The following is an 18,455-nucleotide window of genomic DNA, read 5'->3' on the forward strand; positions in this document are numbered from 1 at the left end:
GAGAAGCATTATAACATAATTTTCCAATGCGTATTTACCTGTTCAACTGACTTTAAAAACAACAATACAGCAGAACCATGATCTTTAAATTTATTAAATAAGTGTTTGATTCTCTGATCACCACTTTCAACACTGTCTTCTGCAGAGTTAGACTTCAAAGGCATACGAATAATTGTAGAATCAGATGAGCCCCAAGAAAGAGTTTTGCTAACAGAAAGTGGAAGAAACTGATCTTGGAACCTCCCAGGCAAATCTGTACCTGCAAGACCAAACAATGCTAGCTGAAAACTATGCAAAAAAATACCAAGTTACCAACTACTAACATCCATTTTTGTTGAAAACTACATCCTACTCATAGTTTTGAATATAAATTTAAGGCAAGCAACTGTGCCATTGTGGGAAGATGTTCAGAGAGCAACAATATAAAGGAAGATTCTAAAATCACATGAAAAAATAACTTCAACATATCTACATAAATGAGAAAAGGATATCCAACAGAATTTGTCCTTTCACACGTATTCAAGAAAAAATAGTCTGGGTAGTATAAAAAAGGTGTGGAAGCTACATGTCACTCCAGAATGAACTAATACATGCTAGAAGTTATCATCCCATGGAAACTACAGCAGAGAGATTTTCTGCTCCTGACGCTTATTTTATTTTTGGATAAAAAGAGCAAATATTCCATTTAAAGGTTCATACATTCGATTTAATAGAAAAAACTAAAAATATAGAAAACAATGCAACCACTGTTGTGTGGACACATGTACAGGCTTGCAGGGGTACACTGTATCGGGTACATTTTTAGGCATGCCACTATAATGTTAATGCATCGCACATAACCAGGCCTGCTGTAATTTATCTAGGGTATATTATGAATAAAAATCATATAAACAAATAAATATATATATATGACATAATAATTAAATTTCCCACTGGGCTTTAAATTGACAGTCACTGGGTGTACTGTAAGGCACTCCAAAAGGTCACTGGTTCAAATCCCCCTGTGGGTTGGCCGATTAAAAAACATAATAATTAATTTATATATAAATAGGTTAATAACCTATCTACAATAGGTCTTGACACATCATGCAGGTAACCATTCAAATTTTCAATGTATACTTATACAAACATGACATGCTATATTAATAATCCTCTTCCAATTATCAATCAAGTATTACACTATATTGTGTACAGTCTGTGCAAGTATACTTTATTCACAAGTCTGCAACACACCCAACCTGTCAGAGCCTATACCCTACAGTTGATGATGAACACCACAAAAAGACAGTCGAAAAATATTAAAGAGTTTTTTAAAAGATATAAAGTTTTTTTTATTAACACTGTACAGCATATAAACATACAAAAGACACGATGTTTCCTCTGTCAGCGATTTCATATTTTGTTCAATGTTATGCTAAGGACTGTGAGCAGCCCATGGGTAAGCAGGCGCACACATATATAGACAGACACATATATATTAGTCTATCAAGCTGTGGTCTAGCAGCAGCTTGGAGCAGTTTCCATGATTCAAATCCTAGAGGATTCCCTCGTATGAAATGAATTGTAGAAATATTCAACATAAGAAGGACAACCAAGAGAAATGGAGCATACAAGCTCAGTAATAGACAGAAATATATATAATTTTATTAATGAACGAATGATGATTGTTACATAGAAGGGCTCCCCGGCTTATATATCGCCTCGGGTGCCTCTTGGTGAAAGGGCAAGATCTTCTGATTGTACCCTTTTGCCTAATTAACCTACAAGTGGAATCAATTTGCCACCTATACTCTGCAAACCTGGGAGTCCTTTCTGATGTAGAGCATTGAATTTTCTGTGAAACTTTTTTACCTGAACTTCTAAATTCTGGCACTTATTCTCAAGTTGTAACATCAAATTCCTCTTGGTTAAAACTTTTCTTACCTCCAAGACAGCTTCAGTTCTGTCTTCAATCCTGAATTCTTCAAGTTCATCTTTTGTTTTGGAGTTTAAGACTTCAATTGTCCTTGAGGCATCTCCTAACAGCACTATTGTAGCCTTCTCCTGTGAATTCTTTCTTTCTGAGGACTCTTCATTAGCATTTGTTTTCTTTCTCTCTTCGAAAAATGTGAAACCAGTAGCTTGAGTTTCTGAGTCTGTAGGAGATAGACTTTCTCTTGATCTTTTGGTTTCTTTTTCTTGGGTAATTGGAACTTGTGAAGTTGGTTGACTAACAATTTGTTCATCGGCTTCTTGTAGTGTATTTTCCTGCCATTCTTCTTGATTTGCATATTGTTCTATCTCTGGTTTGTTTGTATGTGCATAAGGTGTTGTTTTTTGCTCAACTCTCAACCTTGAAATAATTCCCAAAAGTAAAACTCAACTTGAATTTCATTTGCTTTAACAAATTATCTGCCTCCTCCGTTGTTCCTCTAGTATTAATAATGAAAGGGTCAATCTGTGCCTTCAGCTTGAATTGTGCTTTTTGCTTCCTGGATACAAAATGCAAATCATCCATATTCAGCATTTGCCTGATGTATTCTAAGGCAAAGATCCTTATTGGCACAAACATTGGTAACCTGTAGGGAGGGAGTTCACAACCCATATACTCTGATCTCTGTATAATTATGGTAAAGGTACTAGTCTCCAACTTTAACTTGCGCAATAAGGTGCAGAATTCTTTTGATTTCAGGTGAAATCCTTGGTATTACATCACTGCTCAGAAGACATAAGGACATATGCAAAAACTGGTTTACAAAGTGACTGAAGGATTACTTCTTTGTATTCTTCCTTACCAAGGAAGTCTAGTGAATAATAGATTGAGGCTTTCCTTGTGCATCTAACTTCTGTGTTATGTAAAAAACTAGTTAATTTTAGGTTATTATTTAATTTTAGGTTTAGTCAGACGAAAGGGCATGATCTGTGTTATGTAAAAAACTAGTTAATAGGTTATTATTTAATTTTAGGTTTAGTCAGACGAAAGGGCATGATCATAAGATCATGCCCTTTCCCAAAGGGTGCCATGGCGGTATATAAGCCAGAAACCCCATTGTAATCAATCATCATCTGTAAATTCATCTTATTAATAAAATATTTATATATCTATTTTGCGTATCAGAAGATTTTTGTTCCATTGGTATCAGAGCCATGTTTGTCTGATCACCAGGCCTTTGGCTATCAACCTATCATCAACCTTGTTGCTGTCATAATTGAAGCGTTTTGCTATATATTGGGAGATTCTCCATTTTTTAGGTCTTTGGCCATTAAAAAAAAATTAACCAAAAAAAAATATAAGTAAATAAATTAAAAAAAAAAAAGAAGATTAAAAAAAACAAAAAACAAAACGGATACAAAATCTCATACCAAGTATATTTAAAGCTTTTTACGTGGAGAAGCCCGTGGTTTTAAAAACAACCCATGGTAATTGCCCATGGTATTTTAAAAAGTTAAAGGAAAAAAAAAGAAAAACAAAAAACAAAAGGAATACATTTTACTTTTTACGTGGAGAACATTTTAACGGAGGTTTTAAAAACAACCCATGGTAATAGCCCATGGTATTTTAAAAGTTAAAGAAACAAGAATACAAAAGCTCTTACGTGAAAGGTAAATATTACTTTTTACAGGAGGTTTTAAAAACAACCCATGGTAATAGCCCATGGTATTTTAAAAGTAAAAGATATTTTGATAACATTGGAGAAAAAAAAGTGTGATCTAAATAATTTTAATCGATCAAATCTAAAGATTGTGACCGTACCAAGAGTCGCTTCTCATCCAAATTTTCCGAGAAAAAAATATTATTATAATTATAAAAAAGGATACTATATAAGCCTTATATAGTTACATATAAAAGGAAAAGTGGGTCTCAATAAAGTATATATAAATTTTATATAATTTTAATTTTATAATATATATAAATTATTATTATATAAATTTTTTATTAAAAGAGTGAACCAAAAAAAGAAGAAGAGGAGCAGAATATTTGAAAAATATATATAGGAGAAATGAGTGATATTTTATAATAAAAATAGCTCCAGTTGACATATTGTTTACGTAAAAACATCAAGGAAAAAATGGAGACTAGTAATGAAAGGTTTCCTGAAACCTGTAGTACATGTGTTCGCACACTATTTAACATCAAAGGATCACTCGCAGGAAGAGACATCATAATCTCTATCAATCCTACTGAAATAAGTAATTATGTTAGTCCTAAATGTGCTAATCAATTGGTGATTCCTGAATCAAATATAGTTGAAACAATTTTTTTTGGCAAACAATACGATATAAGCAATTTACACCTAAATATTGGAGATTATACTTTTACCTCACAATTCACCGTGCAAAACCTATCTTTTAATGATAGTGACATTGTTTTGGGATCACCATGGATGAAAACTCTAGGTTCCTTTATTCTAAATACTAAGAAAAGGTTTTTAACATTTTCTTACAAGAAGAAAATAACGCTCCAAGATGTTACACTGAAACCTAATTCAGTAACGTCAGAAGATATATCGGATATTTCAAAAGTAATTTCTCAAGAAGGTTAAAAAGTATTACAAAAAATGCAAAATGAAATTGACAAAATCACTATTGACAAAAATGAAGATGTTTCTCGACTTAAAAACCATAGTGAAAAATTGTTGACGCAAATTAAGATACTAAAGAAGGATAAGAAGTCATTAGAAAACCAAGTACAACAACTTATCAAGAAGGAAGCATCAAATGTAGGAATTCAAGTTGATGACAAAACAACACATACTGATTCAGTGAATGTCACAACTCAGGAAGAAAACAAGCAAGTTGAAGAAAAGACACGCGTGGATGTTGCAATTCAAATGATGAACATCCCCAATGAATGTTTCATAACAAACTCAACATCTTCGCCAGAAGAAAATATAAAAATTGTCGCATGCCCAGTAAGGAAAAATCAAACAAAAAAGGTTCCATATCGGCATCCGAATCATGAGAACAGACGAATCAACCATGTTACATATTTGAACAAGTCAGAACCGAAACAACAAACTGATGTTCCGGATAATAGTGATGTAATCTCAATCCAGTGTCATGCTAACAAGTCGTCACAAAATTCCAGTGATCAGAATGCTATACAAAAGATTAATCTGGGATGGTCTGATCCCTTCTCGGTGCGACAATTTTGTTTGTCACTAAGAAGATCATATCAACTTGTATCGACAAGGATGACTATTCCAAAACAGAAAGATTTTCAAAGCCGAAAAAGAGATCAAGCTTTTTTTCATCGACAAGCTTTGAGGACAAAGCTTTTTGAGGAAGGAGGCAATGTAACAAATAAAATATATAAATAATATAAATATAATGTAAAAGATAATAATCATAAATAATAGTTAAGTTAAGCTAATAATTAGGTTGAAGAGGCATGTCTAATAGGACATGACTCTTCATGAAGAGATGCTTGCGTAATATATAAGCAAGCCTCTTGTTCTCATTGTAAATCATTATCATTATCATTCTTATTCATATTTAATATATAATATTTGTATCCTCATGGATATCTTTATATTCCTAGATTTCTGGAATAATTAATTTATAGAAGGAACTTTGTTCGCTTCGGAAGGAATAATATGACCAGAGAAGAGTCACCAGAGATACAAGATTTGATTCGGAAGCATGAAAAAGTATTTCAAGACCTACCTATGAAGATGCCGCCTAATAGGGAAATTGAGCATAGAATAGAAGTCAAGGCAGGGTCAAACCCCGTCAACATCAAGCCATACCGATATCCACATCTCCAAAAAGCGGAAATTGAGAGATTAATCCAAGATCTTTTAAAGTGTGTGACTTTGATCATCTTGGAGTATCTGATCAAGTGGAAGAACTTACCTGAAGAAAACGCTTCTTTGGAGAATGAAGCATTTTGTTAACAACATTCGTCGTTACATGTGCTTTGAGGACAAAGCATTCTTTCGATAGGAAGGCAATGTTATGTAAAAAACTAGTTAATTTTAGGTTTAGTTAGACGAAAGGGCACGATCATAAGATCATGCCCTTTCCCAAAGGGTGCCATGGCGGTATATAAGCCAGAAACCCCATTGTAATCAATCATCATCTGTAAATTCATCTTATTAATAAAATATTTATATATCTATTCTGCGTATCAGAAGATTTTTGTTCCATTCTGCAATGGGAATTTAAACCTTTCTGCTTGAAGAAATAAAAGCAAATATACAAGAACTGATTCATGTTTAAATAAACCTTCAATGGAAAACTTTATAAATTGATCATGAAAAATATCCGACAAAAAAAAATTGTAATCAAAAATCAATGAAGGCTTATTACCCACAAAGAAAACTGACAAAAATCCCAATATCACTTCATCTACCCACTAATTGGTAGGATAACCTAACAAATAGGTGACCATGGAAATACCCTGCCTTGACATTTCTGGAAAAATTGCAATGGAATAGGGCGGATTAGTTCTAGAAAAGAATGACTCAAAAATTACAAGCTCGCTTGGTAAATGTAAGTTTCTGATAGATCTCCATGAGTGAATCAATAGAAAAGGGGTGCAGAGGAGCTTGGAAATGGATTTGCGGTGCTTGGCATATGGATTCAGGTGTAATGGTGAATAAAACTTCATTGTTTTGGGTAATTACAGCCCTCTGATTGGGAAGATACCTGAGAGGGCAACAGGTTACAAATTCTGGGAAAGGATGATTTTGGGGAAAGACAAATTGGGGCAAGAAAGACTCCCAGATATTCAATCCATTACTAACATCTTGGAATTTCTGGTTTGCCTAGTTGTGGAGTTCATACAGATCGAACTCACACTGGGTCTCTGAGATCTTATATTAGGCATCGACCAGAGGGAGCTCGTCTAGGTTAATGACAGAGGGTAATGTAGGGCTTTCTACAACTACTTTAGATTTGCCTTTGTGAGAAGACATTTTAAACAGCAAATTACCAGTTCGAGTGGCGAATTACCAGGCAATTGATGATCACTAACATAGCAAGATGGTTGCACAACTCTGAAATTATGGGCCGCACTTGTGTTGTTGAAAGGAGAAATAGTGAAACAGGAGAATGCAGGGTAATGAGATTTTTAAAATAGTAGATTTAAACAAATGGCGATTGTAACCGTTTTGGCGCGTCTAAATAATAAAAATAGATGTTAGTGAGAGCGATTTAATTATTAAACGGTCATATAGTTGCTTGGCGGGAGCAAATAGTCGAAAGACAAGTGGCTGCGTATGAGCAGGAGTGGGAGTGAAGGTGGGAAGGAAAAGTGGTTTGCGGAGGGGGAAGTAGGCGGTTAACGCTATTAAAGTGGGGGGTCCCGAACTTCATGTGGACCTGCGAGGTATGGTTCAGTAGTATTGTCAAAGCAATTTTTTGGACCCGCCCCCCCCCTCCCTCGTTAAGCTTCGAAAGTGCGGGTGGGTCTCGAACCTATCCTCCATCGTTGATTCGAGTGGGGACGATCTCGTCCTTCGATTGCCAATAGATCATTATCGCTAGGCGACAAGTTGTCATATCAACTTTATTTACAAATAAAATAACCCTTAGAGAAAACTTATGAAGGATTAAAATAGCAATAAAAAAAATAATGCTACATTTTGACTTGCACAGTGACTTCGGGATATTTTTATTTATTTTATTTTTTCATATATATTTTTTATCCCTTTTTCCTTCTTTTCTTTTGATTTTTTATTTATTTCTTTTTCTCATTTTTCTTTTCATTTCTTTCTTTCCTTCTTTCTTTTTTATTTTTATTCCATTTTCTATTTTTTTATTTTTTCTTTTTTCAACATAAAGGGAAAAGTAGAAAACAAACTAGGGTAAAAATAGGTTACAACACAACCTTTCATCAGTAAGGTTGGAGGACAAAGCTTTGTGAAGAGAGGGGCAATGTTATGAATATAATTCATATAAAAATAATAAATATAAAGATGAATATAATAATAATTAATTAACTAATAGTTAGTTAGTTAGTAATGAAGAGGCGTGTCTTAAAGACATGACCATTCATGAAAGGGCCCTTGCCTAGGGTATATAAGCAGGCCCACATTCTCATTTGTAATTATCCCATATCTCATATCAATCCTTATACAATATTCAATATACAGTTACATGTCTTATAATGGACATTTACGTCTTTCAAGTATTTTAAAGATTTTTGTTGCGTATACGACTTTTGGTCATTACAATTAGACATAATTTCCTTCAAGTCTTCAAAACACCTTTTTGCTTCATCATCCCATCGAAATGAGTTCTTCTTTAGAAGGTTCGTTAGGGGTGCGGTTACATGGGCATAGTTTTTAATAAACCTTCGATAGTACCCAATCAACCCTAAGAATCCTCTTAACTTGGAGATGTTAACTAGTTTGGGCCATTCTTTTATAGCCTTGATCTTATTAGGATCTACTTTTACTCCTTCCTTGGATATTATATGTCCGAGGTAATCTACTTCTTCTTTTCCGAAAGTGCACTTGGGACATCTTTGCATAGAACTGATGTTCTAATATAGTGAGAACTTGCTCCACATGTTGTAGATGATTCTTCCATGTTTTACTATAGATTAGAATATCGTCAAAGAACACTAACACAAACTTCCCTAGATATGGACGAAATACCTCATTCATCGTGGTTTGGAAGGTTGTCGGAGCATTAGTTAATCCGAAGGGCATTACCTTAAATTCATAATGACCTTCATGTGTTCAAAAAGAAGTCTTCGCTATGTCCTCTAGCCTTATTTTGATCTGGTAGTATCCCAATCTCAAGTCCAATTTTGAAAAGTATTGGGCTCCATGAAGTTCATCTAGCATTTCATCTATAAAGGGGATCGGAAACTTATTCTTAATCGTTACCTTGTTCAGTCCTCAATAATCTACACAGTCTAAAGGACCCATCCTTCTTTCAGACAAAAACCGCTAGAGCTGTGTATGGGCTTCTTATATTTGTGATGATTCCACACTTTAAAAGATCTTGGACTAATCTTTCATTTTCAGTTTTTTGGTGGTGTCAATACCTGTACGGCTTGATTTTGACACGGTTTGACCTTGATTTGACTTCAATTATGTGCTCAATTTCTCTTTCAAGCGACATCTTCATAGGAAGATCTTGGAACACCTTTTTGTGTTTTTGGATCAGTTTTTGAACTTCAAGTGGTAGTTCTTGAACTTCAGGTGTTTCTTTGCTAACCAATCTTGAAGCCAACATCTCCATTTGATGACACTGTACTACCTATGTTGGTGCTCCCTTTTTGATCAACTTCATCATCTGGTATGATGATACAATTTGTTTCTAAGGGGTTTGGAACCCAAATAGATTGTATTTTTGCACCTCCCATCTAAACTTTATAAATTGCTTTTTATGGTTGGCAGAGTAAGTGCCTAGGGTTTGTATCCATTGGATACCTAGGACCACATCCACTCCTCCTAATGGTATAGTGTAGAATGGAGATTCTAGATTGTAGTCCTAAATTTGTAATTTGAATTTATGGCATTTCCCTACTCTTTCAATTTTCTTTCCGTTAGCTACCATCACTTTCATGTTGGGAATGAGATATGTAAAAATGTTGAGCCTTTTCGCCATATTTGAGTCCAAAAAATTGTGGGCATTGTCGATATCTATTAGAATCATTACATTGCTCTTTTTGATATGTCCTTTCAACTTTAATGTCTGGGGTTGAGATATACCTGTCATCACTGATAATGACACTTGCGGAATATTCGTGTTATCTGATTCTGGAGAAAATTGTGGAGCATTTTCAACTTCTTCTACGTCTGAGTCTTCATTATCTGAATCATTGGTTGCTTCACATGTATACAAGTTCTTGGTCTCTTTTCCCTTAGGAAAATTTATGTTTAGAATCGCAGAAGGAGGTTTGATACCAGATGGAGCATACAAGATCAATAATAGACAAAAATACATATATTTTTATTAATGAACGAATGACGATTGTTACATAGAAGGACCCCTGGCTTATATATTGCCTTGGGTGGCTCTTGGTGAAAGGGCATGATCTTTTGATTGTGCCCTTTTCCTTAATTAACCTATAATTACAAACTTTTTAATTTTTTACATAACAAGAAATTCGTATAGGACAAATTGGATATAAAATATAGAATAAGATATGACAAATGATATAAATTCAATTCCACGCCACACTTTACTTATATGCATTGACTAGTTACAATGGTTGATTGGTCACATCCATTGGTTAGGTCATGTCCTTTACTTAACATGTGTCACTACATTTATTGTCATTATTTATTATATCAATTACTATTATTATTTTATTTATTTGATATTTATCCATATATTTGTGTTCATTGCATTCTCTGTCACTTCAAAGATATTGTGTCCTCAAAACATTTTGTGGAAAATACTACCTTTGTTCTTGTCTACAATACTTGTCATAATTCTTCACTCTTTAGAATGAAGATATGGGACCACATGATGTTCAAAGAATTGGGCAAAATTGTCGAACCATGAAAAGGTATGACCACACTAATTTGATCTTCTATCTATTTGTGTGGTACCAATTTCTACTTTGAGGCATGTTGACCACTCATGTGTCAACCACCCCTTGAACAGAGTACAGCGTAGAGCTGTCAAAAGAATTTCAGATTCCATCATCATCTTACAACTCCTGGTCATCATAATGTAATCCAAATTCTGCTACCATGTGAGCCTTGATGTAAAAATGACTCTAGTATGGTTATAAAGCCAAGTAAAACATCTAGGTGAGCCTATGATTTTTACCAAAGAGTTTCACTCTAGGGAGTTTTTTTTCCTCTACCAATTATTTCTGTTTCTCAACATTTATAATTGGTAGAGTTTTTCTACAAAGCATGCCCCAAAGCTAGAGTGGGGCTCGATGGTAAGGTCTTCGGTGAATCCTAGTGTATCGAGTCAATGTAAATTGTCATACTAGATCATCTGTAAAGTGTCACAGAATTTGGTTGAGTCTAGAGTTCATATTTTTATTGTCAAAATTCCCCTTCTGAAATGGGATTTTCTATGTAATATTTCATGTTAAAATGTAAAAGGTGTTGTCTGTAGAAGTTCTAGGGGGTGTGAGTATTCAAAATTATACCTCAACTTGTAAACTTTCTATCTAGACACACTTTGAGGGTGGAAAAATAGGTCTAACCCCCTCTAGAGTCATTTTATTATTTTCTGGCAAAAAATGACAAAATAATCAGCCAGAAATTAGGCGAAAAATTAAAATGAGTTAAAAAAAAAAACAAAACAAAACAAAACTCGAAGTGGAAAAATAATTAAAAAGGGAATGTGCACTTACCAAAAAAGGGATCAAACTGAAAGATGAGAAAAGTCTCATTTCCAAGGCAGAGAAGACCCACAAAAAATTCGTTGGACCAAAAGGCAAATATTTTCTCAAGGAAATCAATGTTTTGGGTCCAATTGGTTATTTTAAATGAGGGATTTCAAGAAAATTATTTTTGATTATTTTCTAGTAGTCCAAAACCAAGCCACGGTCAAAGATTGGTCCATCCAGCACATCAATCAAGGAGGTTGAATTTTCCTATGGATCTATGTAGCAGTAATCAAGGGTTCGAATTATTTTGAGGAGGATCAAGCCATGGGTCAAGTCAACTAGCCATTTTTTCTGCTTGGAGGCTCTCACACTCTCATTCTTATATATAAGGAAGCTCTTAGCTCCTCATTTATCATCATGAAATCTTGAGCTCTTGGTCAAGTGAAGCTTTGCTACTATTTTAATATTTTTTTGTGAGCAATATAATAAAAATCTGTGGGACAAAGCTATGGTGTTATTCTTCAATTATATGGTATAATCTTTTTGATCTCTTGTGCTTAATGTTCTACTAGTGTTTTATTTTTGTTATTTCCATTAGGTCTTGAAGATTCATTGGTGTACACTTATCTTGCAACATTGTTTATATTTGGAGAAACACAGTAGGTGGAGTAGATCTATTAGTTTTCAGTTAAACCCTTAAACTCCTCCATCACTGTACTATCCAATTCTCTATGGATCTAACAATTATCTTTCAAGTGTGTAGAAAATAATATTGTTCATCCGATCTTGGATACTTGGGGACATTCGCAGTTGAATTAACCAACTATTCAAGCATTGACACTGAGGAACTCATAGCGGGTCATCTGAAGACTTATCATTCGAAATAATAAAAGGGGTTTTCTTACCATTTGCTCTAGATCAAAAGCTTTATCTATCTTTAAAATCTTTGAAAATTCATTTTACAGCTCTAATGAATAAGTTGCTTCTGAAAATCTTTTATTTGTAAATTTGTGAATAGATCTTGTATGTATATTTCCTTTTAACCTTGTATATAATCTCCATCTATTTGTATATACTTGTTGGGTTTTCTTGATTTTTCTGTGAAGATCTGAAGAAGGGCATCGACTTTGGCTTTGATCTACTTGTATATGTTTTTTTGCAGCCTTGATCCCATCGATATTTTGAAGAAGATTATTTTATGAAGCCAGAATCACCCTCCTTAGCCTAGACGGCTAGAGTTTTGAGGGCAGCAAAAGTCCTTAAGGAATTCACGTAGCCTTTATGTTCGTCGCAAGGGTTTGGAGGGCCTATTTCCCTCCAGATAAAAATTTTCTCCAAGGGTTTATTCTACACAATTTTTGCAATTTTTTTAAAGGAGTTTTCGCTAGGGGTTTTAGCCATCTTGCTCTTCAGAGCTTGTTCTTGGGCAGTCGCTAGCCTTAAGGCTTGTTTCTACACCTTGGAAATAAGATCTAAAGAAACACACTAGGTGGAGTAGATCTATTAGTTTTCAATTAAACCCTTAGACTCCTCTATCATTGTACTATCCAATTCTCTGTGGATCTAACAATTATCTTTCAATTGTGTAGAAAATAATATTGTTGATCAGATCTTGGATACTTGGGGACAATCGCGGTTGAAATAACCAACTATTCAAGCATTGACGCTGAGGAACCCATCGTGGGTCATCTGAAGACTTATCATTAGAAATAATAAAAGGGGTTTTCTTACCATTTGCTCTAGATCAAAAGCTTTATCTATCTCTAAAATCTTTGAAAAATTATTTTAGAGCTCTAATGAATAAAGTTGCTTCTAAAAAGCTTTTATTTGTAAATTTGTTAATAGATCTTGTAGATATATTTCCTTTTAACCTTGTATATAATCTCCATCTATTTGTATATAATTGTTGGGTTTTCTTGATTTTTCTCTGAAGATCTGAAGAAGGGCATCCACTTTGGCTTTGATCTACTTGTATATGTTTTTTTGCAGCCTTGATCCCATCAATATTTTAAAGAAGATTATTTTTTGAAACCAGGATCACCCTCCTTAGTCTAGACAGCTATAGTTTGAGAGCAGCAAAAGTCTTTAAGGAAGTCGTGTAGCCTTTCTGCTGGCCACAAGGGTTTGGAGGGCCTATTTCCCTCCATATCAAAATTTTCTCCAAGGGTTTCCTCTACACAATTTTTGCAATCTTTTTAAAGAGTTTTCGCTTGGGGTTTAGCCATCTTGCTCTTCAAATCTTGTTCTTGGGCAGTCGCTAGCCTTAAGGCTTGTTTCTACACCTTGGGAAGGTTTGTTTGTGGGTCATAACATTTTTGGAGACCTTTCCTTAAGGGTCAGAAGCATTCTAAGCCTTTTTTCTCTAGGCTGCAAGCCTTTTAGGGCTTTATTTTCTTGTTGTTGATTTAAATGCTAACCCTTGTAATTTTGCAGGAGTTTCAACAAATTATTGGATGGTTTTACCATATCTTTTTGGCATAAAAATCGATTTTCAAAGGCTTGACATCACTTGCAAAAAAAATTTAGGAAGCCGCATATTCTTAGGCCTTTTTCTCCAAGGTTGAGAGCTCCTAGAGGAGCCTTTTCTTTGACTGGGGCGAAAGGCTCATTGGTATAAGGGAACCGAATTTTTCTTTAGAAATTGAGCCTTGATCTCAAAGAAAATCACCATAAAAATTTTGATAATAATTAAATCATTTTTTCTTAGTAGGTTGTGAGGTCTTCGAGGCCTTCTTTCACCTAGGCCATGGGATTTTGTGACTAGTATAATTTCTTGTTGAAGGTCGAGGTCTTTTGGAGGGTTAGATCAACTTGTTTGAAGTGTTTGGAATCATAATTGATAATTGATCTGGTTTGATTTTGTATCTTAAGGAGGTGGTTTGGTGAGTTTCTTCTATCATTGTAATCCTCCTTAGGTCGAAGAGTCCTTTCCTTCTATCAAAATGGACTTCTTCTTTTGTAACATAATAATAAAGATCTTTGTGTTTTGAGAGAGCTTGGGATCTCAATCCCATGGTATCCCACCTCCTTATTAAAGAGGGAGGCATCCTCTTTTCCTTTTCTCTTAGTCTTTAGATCTAGTTGACTAACTTGTTTCTCTTGTATTGCTAGTTTCATTGTCATCATAGTTTAGATTTGATCTCTTTAGTTGCATCCATTAATTTGCTATTTGATCTAATTGCACTCAAAATAGTTCTTGCCTTGGTTTCACTTGCAATTGAAGATTTGAACTAGTTCTTCTACTACCTTGTTAACAATCTCATTTGCCATTTGTCATTTGTGCTTTCATTATACAAATTTACTTGTTTCCATTGTCTAATATAAGTAAAGCCATCTTCAGAAGCATTTATTGTTAAAGGCATTTGGGGCATTGCTCTAATATTGTAATATAATTTCATCTCTATTATTTCATTGAGTAATATTCTATTTGCTTCATTGATCATTAAGTGAATCTCAATTACAAGTGAATTGGCTCTTTCTTTTATTGAAGCATTATTGTCATCGAATCTCTTGCAATATTTGCATTTGCATCCTAGATCTTAACTTGCATTCTTAAAATTTACCTCCAAGCGTAAGCTTAGTTGATAGAAAAATAGGACAACCTTCTTCATATCCAATTTGAGAAGATTGCCTAGAAAAATAGGACAACCTTCTTCATATCCAATTTGAGAAGATTGCCCCTTAAGCAACGATTAAAACAAGTGACCTTGTAGTTCTCTTGCAGCTGAGCCCTTGTAGGAAAGGAGGCACTTGGGTTTCTAGAAGTCCTAGGTAGGTATCATTAACGAGGCAGTTGGAGCCTCCTTCCAGTTGTTGCTAGAGGATCTTGGAATTTGGAGCTACCTGTAATCTTTAAATCTTATATTAAAAGCATTTGGTGGTTTTTCTCCCAGAATGGTTTCCACCTAAAAATTTGTTCTGTACTATCTTTGATGTTATGCATTGTTGAATGGTGTTGTTAATTATTTAATGTTTACATGATATGATTAAAACTGTTAAATGTGCCCAATAGTAATTCATCCCCTCTCAGTCTTGGGGAATATTCCAACACCACATTGGTTGTCACATCTGGTACTAGAGCTTCGTTTTTTTATCTTAACGATAGGATTCACGGGCTTTTAGACACACTGAAATATTTTCTGAGTTTCTCTAATAGTGGATTTCAACAATAATTGTCCTTTAGCCATTTTATGTTGAGAAATTCTATGGAAAATTGCTCATTGAATGAAGTAAGACGAAGAGAGCATTTGTCATTAAATTCGATATTTCTGGATATATGAAGCAAAAAAACTAAAAATATTCCCTAACCATTTAGCCCTGCTAGTTTCGAGTTAGCCATGTGTTTTATCTTGATGACTGTAGCATCTTACCAGAACTTCCGCACAAGTCTAAGTGTCTAGAAGTGTGGAAGTCATCCAAAGCCTTCAACCTTAGCAAATTTACTTTAAAAGGATTAATTACAGTGAAATGTCTTTTATAAAAAGGTGACTTTAACCTAATGAAATGCAAAAGCTTTTGCATTGATGAATTAGATGAATCTGAACCATTGATCTCAAGTGAGGTGAGATATAATCTCAACTTTCTATCACTTTGGATATTAGAGTTATGGATTAAGTCAACAACTCAAGCTTATAAAAGCAGGACTAGGTGGAGGAGGAAGATACAGGAGACATTGAGTGTCTAAGTTAGGAAGGATAGTGATTCCAAAATATCCCAACAAGGATGAAGGACTTTCAACTAGAGATCAAGTCCAAGGGAGGAAAGTCAAAGGGGCAACAAGATAGGGAGACCTAGTAGCCAAGGAAATCAAAGGACTTATTTCTCTGGACTGTCGTGTGAAAATTTCAAGTAAATTTCTATTGCAGCAACTAGAATTAATTCTTCTAACTGTAAAATTAATTATGTAGTTTATTGCTACAGCAACAACAAATTAATCACACTACAATCTTCACAAGTAAAATATTGCGGAAAATAAAAGCGTTTGAAACTAGGAAATGTTAGAACACACACATAAAATTGACATTGTAATTTTTGGACAAAAGTCCCCACAAAAACCGAATGTGGGAAAACCGGTTGCAGGTTGATATTATTATTTACAACAGAAAACATGAGTACAATAATTTGGATGCCAAACTTGCAATCCAATCTAACAGAATCACTGGAAAAATTATCGTAAGAATTTTTCCTCACCCCACAGTAGATTTCAGTTCCCAAAATTGGCCCTTGAGCAATTCGCACTTCCTTCTGTGTCAGCCTCTGTGCGGCGCTTGCACAAGCCTTGTTGTAGCTGCCTCTGGAAACTCTTGAAATCTGCAACTTTGGTTCTCTCTAGCTCTGGAACTAATTCACTAGGCCCTCTGATCAAAATCCCAAGCACCAGCTACAAGATCGACTGATCCTTCAACTAGATCAACTTGCATTGTTGTTGTCTCCTACGCAGTCCTTGCGCAGACCCTCTGGATGTTGCTGACCCCTCCTACCACCTGCTACTCACCCACTGGCTCGACCTCCACTGTTGAATCACTCATGCTACTATGAATTCAACTTGCCTGGGCAACTGAGTATTTGCACTTGTGACTTCTCCATCTATCCATTGACCTCTTCTTATAATCTCCAGTTGGGACTCCAACAGCCACAATTAAAACTTAATCGATGGTTGAGATCATCTCCAAGTCAATCTGTGTAAGTTTCTAGATGATTTACACCTTTCTCAATTAATTCCTATTAATCAACCACTTTTCCTAAATTAGACTTAGGAAAATTTAAATTATCGCCAGTTAATTTAATTTAGCCATCTCTAAGTGGAATTTTCATAAACGATTTCTGGGTTTTGGAGAACTCATGTGTTTAAGCCTCTCCACAAAGTGTCGAGACTACAACACCATTTGATGCTACAAAAACTAGCACTCCCTCTTAGCGAGGAAGCTATTCTAGTGTTGAATTGCTCCAACACCCTGTCTCTATATCATCCTCCATACACGCTGTTGATGTCCAGCCACTATGATTGCCTGCCACTACCCACCAACCACTACCCAACTTTGATGTTGCAGCTACTGCTGATAGTGCTATACTGCTATTAACTTAGTATCTGCACTGCAACTCCCTCTCAACTGTTGTTGCTGCTAGTGCAATAGAGATGCATCCAAAATACTTTGTCCTTGCTACTAAAACAAGTTCTCCACCATACCCATATATTCTCTGAAATAGAAGAACTTAGCTCTCCCTAGAGCTTTCATGAGTATATCTGCAACCTCCTCATCTGTGGAAACATATTGTAGCTGGACCGCTCCATGCTACAGACAATCTCTGATGAAATGACATCGAATATCTGGGTTTCAACATGTCATGAAACACTAGATTCTCATATAGCTTGATGCAACTCCGATTATCACAATAGACATTGGTCGCCTCCATCCTCTACCTGAACAAGCTTACCAGCAACTTCCGAAGCCATATAGCTTCACACATAGTTTTGCTTGTTGCCATATACACTGCCTCTATAGAGCTCAGTGCTACTGACTTTTGCTTCCTGGTGCACCAAGAAACCATCCCTGATCCAACGTTTAAGCAATATCCAGAGGTATTTTTCCTGTTCATTGAACTGCCTACCCAATCTGCATCTGTGAACCCACATAGTCTAACGTCATCCCCTCGGGTATATTTCAACCCATACTCTATTGTGTCGCGTACATACCTCAAAATGTGCCTTGTTGTTGTCCAATGTACCCTCTTCAGTTCCACCATAAACTGACTAAGGGTATTGACCGCGAAGCAGATATTTGGCCTAGTGTTGACCAGATACATGAGAGAACCGATGAGTTGTCTATACAAGGTGGGGTCAACATCCTTGTCATTTGATGCGTCTATCTTCTTCCAGTTGGTGATCATGGGCGTAGACATGGGTCTACAATCCTGCATTTTGAATCTCTTCAGAATATTTGTAGCATATCTCCCTTGACCAAGGAAGATCTCCCTGTCCCTCTGCCATATTTCCAACCCTAGGAAAGAGTGCATAAACATCATCCTCTTCTTCGTCATGAAACCTTTTTAATAGGGCGTTTTTAAATTTTTTCCAATTGAACGAGCGAGTTGCACATTTGTTAGACCACCATAGGAACCAATCATACGCTTCTGCTTCCAAGTAGTTGGATGCGGTCATGACCTTCTCTTGCCCCCCTATTGGCCGGTTTGCTCCAAAAATGGCGTCCATTTTATTTAC

General features: G+C 35.3%; 1 protein-coding gene across 1 annotated transcript in view; it reads right to left on the reverse strand.

Moving 5' to 3' along the window:
• LOC149233535 (Zinc finger, C3HC4 type (RING finger) family protein) overlaps positions 1-18,455 on the reverse strand; it is a 357,687-nt gene that overhangs the window by 218,444 nt on the left and 120,788 nt on the right. Inside the window, exon 6 of the mRNA XM_089379789.1 lies at positions 39-259. Within this exon, the coding sequence (XP_089235915.1) occupies positions 39-259 (221 nt within the window). The remainder of the gene's footprint in view (positions 1-38; positions 260-18,455) is intronic.

The sequence above is a fragment of the Pinus tabuliformis genome, chromosome J (assembly GCF_031772625.1).
Source record: "Pinus tabuliformis cultivar Carrire ecotype Pingquan chromosome J, CPIR1, whole genome shotgun sequence".
NCBI lineage: Eukaryota > Viridiplantae > Streptophyta > Pinopsida > Pinales > Pinaceae > Pinus > Pinus tabuliformis.